At 46.6% G+C, this 8,839-nt stretch overlaps 2 protein-coding genes across 2 annotated transcripts; both read right to left on the bottom strand.

Moving 5' to 3' along the window:
• Positions 1-497: 497 nt before the first annotated feature.
• On the bottom strand, positions 498-4,673 carry LOC6043215 (zinc finger protein 37 homolog). Its single transcript, XM_001857475.2, has 5 exons — positions 4,382-4,673; positions 3,900-4,070; positions 3,110-3,839; positions 2,935-3,047; positions 498-2,113 (listed from the first exon to the last, which is right to left on the bottom strand). Exons 1-5 carry the CDS (start codon positions 4,550-4,552, stop codon positions 578-580), a joined length of 2,721 nt encoding a protein of 906 aa, XP_001857520.2. The 5' UTR covers positions 4,553-4,673; the 3' UTR covers positions 498-577.
• A 1,847-nt stretch (positions 4,674-6,520) lies between these two features.
• On the bottom strand, positions 6,521-8,837 carry LOC6043199 (parafibromin). The gene is made up of 5 exons (XM_001857481.2): positions 8,578-8,837; positions 7,433-8,515; positions 7,316-7,379; positions 7,087-7,252; positions 6,521-7,030 (listed from the first exon to the last, which is right to left on the bottom strand). The coding sequence occupies exons 1-5, from the start codon at positions 8,706-8,708 to the stop codon at positions 6,852-6,854; spliced, it is 1,623 nt and encodes a 540-aa protein (XP_001857524.1). The 5' UTR covers positions 8,709-8,837; the 3' UTR covers positions 6,521-6,851.
• Between the last annotated feature and the right edge of the window lie 2 nt (positions 8,838-8,839).

The following is an 8,839-nucleotide window of genomic DNA, read 5'->3' as shown; positions in this document are numbered from 1 at the left end:
GTGCAGTTGTATTAGTGGGGAGCAGCGGGGAGCTTTCAAAAATCACGTTACGCATTCTGTCTTTTCAGCACCCAGATCAAAACAAATAAACCTGGGACGACCCCTAGGGGAGCATCTATCAAAAAGTAACTTAACACTGGAACGCCCAACGGACATGCAGTTTACACGGACGCCCAAGCCTCCCAAAAAAGAAGGAAAGGTAACTTCAAGTTCAACTCACTGGTTCTCGGGCATAACTCAACCAATCGGAACGATTCCTGTTTCCAGTGATTTATAAGCTACAGTGCTACTACCAATCTGCTACTAAAAGGATTTGTTTGAAACCCCAACTTTGACGACCTGTATCTCCGGCAAAAAGAAAAGGTATAGGAAACTGCACCGCAGATATTCACATTGAAAAACTAAAATGTGCTATTGAATGCCAACGCACGTCTGCTTTTAGTGCTAAAAAAGAGGCAATTTAGGGCAGTCATCAACATAAAAGGCCATCATAGAAATTTCAACTCCTACCTTACGTTTATTCGCATTTGATGGACAAATTTAAACTTACTCTTGTACTCACCGTAGAACCCATCTCCTACTTCTTCCCCTTCTGCTGCTTCAATATCATGGTTTCGCCCTGCATCTCAATTTTCCCGTCACGCGCCATCGCTGCGACCTCCGCCTTCGTCATGACCACCTTCTGCACCTTGACCATCTTGTTGCCGATCTTCATCTCGAACGTTTTGCCCTTCTTGACTTCCCCAAGCGAACTCGACGAGGATGACGTCGAAGGGGGTTGAGCACGCAGCTTGCTGGAAGCGGGACCTGGTTTCGGTTCCACGGCGGGTTTTTTGGTCGGTACGGGGGTTTCAGATTCTTCACGTGGTCGCTTGCCCGCCAGTCGCGGGGAGGTTTTGGGTGGCTCGGATGGCCGCTTCGGGAGTGGTGGAGTTTTGGTGGCTTCCGGTTTGACGACGGCCGTGGGACGTTTGACTATCATTCCTTTGGGGAGCTTCTGGAGAACGTCGTTGACGCTTTTGGCGGCCGGTGCGGACGACGGAGATTCCTTTCTGAAGAAGCTGTCGAGCTTCTTTTGAGTTGCGGTTTTTGGAGCCGGTGTTGACGTGACTGGCTTCGATACTTGAAGCTTGCTGACGCCGGGCTTGTAAGCGGGTTGGCTCTTTGCTTGAGGCGGTACAGCTTTGGTGACCTCTTGGCTATCCTCTTCTTCTTCGGAGGGCCAGTCCTGCTCCATGAATCCGTCCTCGTCTTCCTGACTGTAAGCTTCCTCTTCTTCCTCTTCGTACGTTGCGTTGTCACTCGTCACCACCTCGTTCTTGATCGTTTTGCCCTGCCGGACAAGTTTCTTATCCTTAACCTGTCCGTCAATGCCAAATTTGGTGATGGTCTTGCTACCGTCAGTGCCGATTTCAATTTCCTCGATAATGTACTGCTGCGCTTCTTCGGCGTCTTGTTGCGCTTTAGAGACTTCGGCCGCTTGCAGTTCTTCGGCTTCCATCGCCAGCACCGACAAGTGTTCCGCTTGGCAATGGTCGTCCAGCCGTTTCTCCGAGGTAAACAACAAGTCGCAATAGTCACACGCGTACTGAACGCCCTCCGAGTGGTGCTTGATATGATCGGTGACCTGCTCCAGCGAATCAAACTGCTCCCGACACAGCGGGCAAGTCTTGCTCTCCGTGGCGTGCACCGCCGAGTGGTAAATCAACTCATCCTGGCTGTAGTAAACCTCCGTACATTCCGTACACTTGTAAGCACCCTGACCACCCTGGTGAGCGCGGACGTGCCGCGTAAGATGGTGGCTCAACATGAACGCCCGGTTACACCAGCGGCACGGATACGGCCGGTTTCCGGCGTGCGCCGTCAGATGTCGCGCCAACTTGCCAGCCGTGGCGAAACTCAGATCGCAGTGCTCGCACGGGAACGGCAAGTTCTTGTCATGCGTAATCTCGTGACGTTCCAGGCCTTGCTTGTAGGCGAATGTCTTTGGACATTTCATGCACTTGAACGGGCGAACCTTTTCGTGGTTTATGGCATGCTTTTGGAGCTCCTCGTTGGACAGGAACGTGCGCTCGCAGTACATGCAGATGAATTTGGGCTGATCCTTGTGAACCTGTGGGATGAAACATTTGGTACATTAAATAGAGTCAACTGAGAAAAGGACTACAGTTGACAGAAATTTAGCAATTAAAAACCTCAACGTTCTAAAACAAAATAAAGTTCTGTAATCTTTCAAGCTTCTAAAACGCTGGCATTAGCTACATTTACCAAGAATGCATTGAATTGACCACCTAAAAAGCGCTTCCCTATTGCGGGCGTAAACTTCAAGTACCTAACATTACTGTTATGTCTATGGCATGATATCTTTGGAAATAATCTTCTGGCTTTTCCTGGGGAAAAATCTAGGTCGGTTTTGCGACAGTAGTGGATGAAACGTGACTGAGTCTACACTTAGTGGAGCTTCGAACCACAGTTCCAAATCTCACAAGTTGCCTTGGTTGTGGAGCACGTTGAAGTTAATGGCATACATAATTTATGCCATCCACCTGACATGATGGATCGGTCCGGTTTTTTTCCCATGTGAACTACTCTGGTGCCTTTCCCAACATGACCAATGTAAACTCGGAAAGATCGTTGTATTCAAACGGCTTGTTCGTATCTTTTGATATGGCCTTATCCTCGATCTCTTTATGAGCAAGTCTCGCCATCTCTGCATTATCGTGCTGCGTGAAAGTGCCATCGTTGACCCATCAACGTGTAGAGCAGCTACCACAGGCATGGTAATCTTCAATGCTTGACGGTCAGACTCCTTATTCTTATCAAGGGCACTAAGAACGTGTTAGGACGTTTGGTTTTGCTTCGTTGTTCTTGATAGGATTACTAACATTTGTTCGGATTTGAGCTTGAAGTGCCGCGCTTGTTTTAAAACCTTACCTTTTGATGGCGCGTCAACAGCGTCGATCTGGAGAAGGCCGCCTTACAGATAATGCACACGTAAGGCCGCTCCCCTGTATGTGTGAGATTGTGCTTGGCCAGATCGTATTTGCCTGAAACATTTGTAGTCCGTAATAGAAGTCAAGTGTCTTTAAACAAATCCGAGTCTACTCACTGAAGAAGCGCTTGTCGCACAAGTCACAGGGAAATTTACGCTCGCGGTTATGATTCTGCATGTGAATCTCCAGCAACTGACGCAGCGGGAACGACCGTTCGCACTCGCTGCAAGGAAACACGTTCGTCTCGACGGGCGGAGCAATCTTCATCGGATCGCGCTCCAACATTTCCGTCGTGACAATCTCCAGTGTGCCCTCTGAGGTGTGCAAAAAGTGTTCAGTTACTTGCCTCGCCGACTTGAGGCTGTTCAGCAGGATGGGCTGGTTAGACAGCGGAAGTGAGCCGTTGATGACCTTGACCGGATGTTGCTTGGTGGGTGATTTTTTCTTCGTCGATTCCACGCTCGGTACAATCACCTCCGAGTTCAGGACTTGGATTTTGTTCTTTCTAGCAGCGGGGGGAGTTTTCTTGATCAGTTGGGTTTTGCTAATCGGTTTGCCCTGCTTGATGCTGCGCAGATCTTCGATGCTGAGTTTGACGATTTTCGGCTTGACGTCCGCGAGCGGATCTTCTTCGGACTGGTCCACCGGTTGGTGTTCCTGCTCCTCTTCCTCCTCTTCTTCTACGTGCAATTGTTTGTTTTGTTTGGTTTTAACAGGGTTTTCAATGCCTGGGATGACGGTTATAGTTTGTCTGATTGGCGTTGGTTTCGGTACAGCTGCGGGTTTCCGTTGCACCGGGGCCTTAACGGGTAGCTGCTTCACCGGGACGGTAACCGGTTGTGCAGGCTAAAGAAAGACTGAATTAGTATATGACTCATTTCGTAGTTCCAAGTCGACGTGGCCCACCTTAAACAGGTTCACCGGAACCTGCAACCGCTCGGGCCATACCCCGGTCAGTGGGTACGTTTTGAGCAACGTATCGGCCTTCTTGCAGATTTGCTTAAACCGGTACGAGTGATCCATCAGGGCCCGGCAGTTGTCACAGATGGTCGCCGGCATTCCGTCGTCTTTGTAAACCTGCAAGCAAAACATGTTCTTAGAAAAAATATTTGTATTCGCGCAATATCCCAGCTCCCTCTCAACAGCAAACCATAACAAAGTTTTATAGTATCGACGGTCGTCTTGAACAAACACCCGCGGTCGCATCAAGCAAACACGGGTGCGCCGCCATATTGCCTTTTAGCGCGATGGGTCGCGACTTGGGCCAGATGCAGCGGAGACTCCCTCTCAGCGTTTAGCCAAGTTACTTCGTAAACAACAAAATGTTCCAAAACTATTCCTTCTCCAAATCTCCCGCCAAAAATTAACTTATGAAAACCACGGCCTACCTCGATGGCTACGCAAGCCATGATTTGCAGCGTCAAGGGTGTTGATTTTTTGCTCCCATCCGACGCCTCGGCGTTTGTGCTGAAAATATCCGACAGCGGCTCAGTCTGGGTCAGACAGAACCGGCAAATTCGCTTTTCCTTTAGCTCCTCCGCCAACTGTTCTTCCTCCATTTTTCGGGGTGTGAATTTGAGCACTTTTCCGGGTAAAATTTGACAAAAACTGAGGAATTGAGTAAATTTCTTTCCGACTGGCGCACTTTCGAAGAAGGCGGCGACTCGAATGGTGATTTGACTTGGACTTGGCCATCTGGTGATGGATTTTTTGAATATTTGCTATAAAATGGCTGCGTACTTGCATGGTAGCTGTGGAAAGTCATGGTACTATGGAACGAGAGTGGTAACGCAAAAGGGTTTACATTAACAAAAATTATTACGAAATTATTACTATTTCTAGGTTTTTTTGGAATAGGTCCTATAAACATATAATAAGCAATAGTTTATAGGGCCTTTTTTAAATAAAAAAAAACTCTGGATTTGTAAAGAAAGATGCTTGTGATTCCCGACTTTTTCACTTTCCCTTGATTTCTTGACTTGAGGATCAAATTAAAAAATATAATAAATTACTGTTTTTTAAACAAGATTAAACCCTTTTGAAAAAAATATTACGCAAATTTGAAAAGTAAATAAATTAATATTTAAATATTTGGAAATTTTAAAATTTAAGATATACAAATTTAATATTCGACCTTTACACCCTCAAGGCTAGTACGCTGATCGGAAGGAAAGGGGTCAAGAAATGGCTTTACGAACAGCAGAACAAAGAAGAGGGAGCGATTTCTTGGGGCTTTTCTTCACCCTCTCTGGCTTGCTTTCACTGCCGCCGCTGCCCATTTGAAATTTTTCTAGACCGATTCCTTCCGCTTCAACTTAGAAAAAAAATTTCATGCAAAAACTATTCCTTTCAAAAAATATGTTTAAGAAATGTTGCAGAAAGCAGAGCAAGTGTAATAAAAACAAAAAAAAAATTAATCTAATTCAACCTTATCGCAGCCATCCTTTCGGAAGCATCCTGGAGAATGTCGGGGTGATTACTTCCAACATCCTTCTTTTCTAAACGGCCAGACCAACTGCGTAAAGTTATCCACAAAGATAAGGCTACCAACTGTACGGATTTTTTCCTTACCATACGGATTTTCGAACCTCTTCGCGGATTTTTAACAGGTCGGAATTTTTGTAGGGAATTTTACGCATAAAACGGATTTGTACGGAATTAAAAAAAAAACCTTTTAATCATTGAATTGCTTTTTTGATTTGGTCGAAGCTTTTGTTAACTAGAAATTTTTGGTTTCTGTGAGTTTGATTAAAAAAGGGAGAGTTTCCGGGGTTTTGTTCAATTCAAACTTGATTATCAATAATTCTAGAGTTTTTAAACTATTGTCTTGCTTATGTTGATAGGACCTTTAAAAAAAACTCTAGAATTGTTCTTTTAGAAATTCCTTACTAAATATATTCCATTTCTAAAAGCTTTCTAAAACTTGTGAAAACATTTGAACATTTAACAAATCTAGAGTTTTTTAAAGGTCCTATAAACTGTTGTGTTTCACATGCTATAGGACCTTTTCAATAAAAAAAACTCTGGAAAAGTGTTCGTGAAAACACTAAGAGCGATATTATTCGTAAAAACAATCTTGACATTTCGTAAACTTTCAAACGTTTAACAAAACAAAATTGAAGAACATAATTATTTGATTCAAATCACGGTTTATTTTATAAATACTTTTAAACGTGCAAGTTATAAGCACTCTGATAGCATTTTGTGAAATTTGTTAGCTGTAAAAACGACACAGTTTTATATTTTTAATTCTAAGATTAATTAAATTTAATTTATCTAAATAATTCAATGACAGTTTTTGTTATACCATGGTGGCATATCGGCAAAGTGTACGGATTTTTGCTCAGCAAGAGTTGGTAGCCTTACACAAAGATGATTCGATGAGTTGGATTGAATTTGAGCATGAACGTTCAAACAACAATACAGCTTGAATCTACAGGGGAGGAAGAAAAGCAGGGCGTTATAGCAATGTGTCGTTGGAAGCACCGTGCTGAGACGTTTTGATGAATTATCCAGCACAACATAAATCAAGTGAGTAAATTGTATCATTTATTGAATCATAAGTCCTACGAAATTACACTATTTTAGAGGAAAAAAAAAGGTTCTGAATTATAGGGAAAATTCAACTTATCATACCATGCCGATTCGCAGCGCTGTGAAGATTCCGCTCTAAAGTTTCACTCTCTGTTGATAACATCATAATGGTTGAAAAACTGTCTCGCTGCTTCGCTGCACTCAAAATAAACTTTTTTTTTCTTGTATATTGTTATGCCGTTTTTGCTGCTGTTTGAAAATACTAAACTACTTGTTTGCGTCCGATAATATTTCGCGTTATACAATTGTGTGCAAAGTCACGCTCTAGAAGCGCAGATCCGGCTTGTACTTGCTCATGTACAGATCGAGCTTCTCCCAGAACACCATCAGGCTGGCCTTATCCAGATGGCGCTTCGTTCGGGACACGTTCAGCACGGTGACGGCCCAGCGGGCCACGTTCGCGTCCAGCTTCATCTCGTCGTACCGCAAGTGGAAGGCCGCGACTGGAATTTTAAACATTGAGATTTTTACTGTAGACGAGTTGGGAGGGAAAACTTACTTTTCGAGAAAATTTCCACGGGGTTGCCGTCCCAGGGCCAACCCTTGAACTGCCACGCCGGGCCCATCACGAACACGGCTACTACGCGGTTCCAGTCCTGCGCGGTCAGCTTGATCGGGTTGTCGATGACCCGGTACGGCACAGTCAGGCCGCCCGCCTTTTGGCGCTGCAATAATTTGGGTTAGGAGTGAAATTGGGTTTGGAATTTTAACGAAGAAGGGGACACTACCTGAACCAGAACCTCATTGTCCCGCACGCCTCCCTTGGCTTTCTTTTCGTCCGTGGTTAAAAATCTGAAAAATATAATTGATTTTAGCTGAGTTACAGAGCAAAGTTGATGTCTTACTTCAAGTCCTGCAGAATGTCGCGCGCGTTGTACATCGTGATCAGGCTGGTCGTGGCCGCCGGAATGATGATGATCGGGGTCTTGCTCTGGCGCTTGTTGGCGTTGCCCTGGGGCAGCATGCGGGCCTGTGCGGTCGGGATCATCTCCTTTGGCCGGCCCGGGGGCAAATTCGCCGACAGGGCCGCGCTGCTGTTGTTGTTCTGGGCCGCCTGTTGGGCCTTCTTTTGCGCCGCCGATCCCTCCGTCACCAGCTTCAGCGACATTCCGTGGTACGTTCCCATGGTGTCGATCTTGAAGCCCTCGGTTTCCTCCTTTTGCCGGTTGAACCGTTCCTGATCGTAACGATTGTACTGGGCCGGCTGGGGTTGGGGTCGTGTCACGCGTGGCGGCTCCGGAAGCTTGATGGCCGGTGCTTGTGGTCGGCCGCGGCCTTCCTCGCGGTTCTTGATGCCCTGCAGAATGGCCAGAATGTTCTTGGCGAAGATCTTGCCGTTGCTCTGGAGGATCGTCGTCCGCGTGCGCCATTGCCGTTCCCTGCTGATGATGTCCTTCGTGGAATCGACGTCAAAGTCGAGAATCGCCCTCAGATCCGGCCCCACGCCCATCGCATCATCATTGTCCGTCCGCTTGATCGTGACCTTCTTGTTGGCCAAACGTTTCGCCTTAATCGCGGCAATCTTCTCCACGGACATCGTCTCCGACAGCGACTTGATGTTGTCGATGTTGACCGAAGCTTCCTTCTTGTTCACATCAAACCTGGCCGCCAGCTGCTCCTTGACCTTCTGCACCTGAGTGTCCTCATAGCGCGCTTTCTTCGCCAAATTTTCCAACGTGTCCGACTCGGCCGGCCGCTTGATCTGCGTCGGAATCTCCAACGGCGCACTCTTGTCGATACTGGCACAGGTGTTGGTCTCCCCGTTCAGGTACTGCAGCAGCTCCTTTCGATCCGGACGGTTCACCGCCGGAATATCCTCCGCGGCCGCCTGCCGAACGTACACCGAGTGCTGCAGCGCCACATTCTTCAAGATGTACAGCAAACACTCCAACGTGTAGTACTCCTTCGGGGCCCCCTTCTTGCCGGAACTGAAACAAATCCGCAAAATTCAAAATCCTTTCCCTCTTCACCAAACAACGCAGCAACTCACCCATATTTGAGATAGTTTGTTTTGACGTTCTTGGGCCAGGAAAACTCGCCAAAGATGATCTGCCCGTCGCGCTCGATGATCTCCTTCTTGTTGATGTTGTACTGCCGCAGCAGACTTAGCGGATCGGCCATCGTACGGACGCGGACTACGGTTTAATCCGGAACGCCGGAAATCTTCGAAAAATTAACTTTTCTTTTGTAAACTTTTCTCGCGAGATGCGCTCGACACTTGACACGACGCTGTCACTGCGCGTGCACGCTGA

Source organism: Culex quinquefasciatus, chromosome 2 (genome assembly GCF_015732765.1).
Source record: "Culex quinquefasciatus strain JHB chromosome 2, VPISU_Cqui_1.0_pri_paternal, whole genome shotgun sequence".
Classification (NCBI taxonomy): Eukaryota; Metazoa; Arthropoda; class Insecta; order Diptera; family Culicidae; genus Culex; species Culex quinquefasciatus.
This window is presented reverse-complemented; position numbering and strand designations above follow the sequence as displayed.

What these genes read in the sequence shown, in the direction of transcription:
- LOC6043215 (XM_001857475.2), bottom strand. Translation starts at nt 4,552, where the DNA reads ATGGAGGAAGAACAGTTGGCGGAGGAGCTAAAGGAAAAGCGAATTTGC. An exon ending in TTCCGGTGAACCTGTTTAAG is followed by an intron (nt 3,840 to 3,899) that starts GTGGGCCACGTC and finishes GTCTTTCTTTAG; the next exon opens with CCTGCACAACCGGTTACCGT. An exon ending in GTGCGACAAGCGCTTCTTCA is followed by an intron (nt 3,048 to 3,109) that starts GTGAGTAGACTC and finishes CAAATGTTTCAG; the next exon opens with GCAAATACGATCTGGCCAAG.
- LOC6043199 (XM_001857481.2), bottom strand. Translation starts at nt 8,708, where the DNA reads ATGGCCGATCCGCTAAGTCTGCTGCGGCAGTACAACATCAACAAGAAG. An exon ending in GACATTCTGCAGGACTTGAA is followed by an intron (nt 7,380 to 7,432) that starts GTAAGACATCAA and finishes TATATTTTTCAG; the next exon opens with ATTTTTAACCACGGACGAAA. An exon ending in ACAATGAGGTTCTGGTTCAG is followed by an intron (nt 7,253 to 7,315) that starts GTAGTGTCCCCT and finishes AAATTATTGCAG; the next exon opens with CGCCAAAAGGCGGGCGGCCT.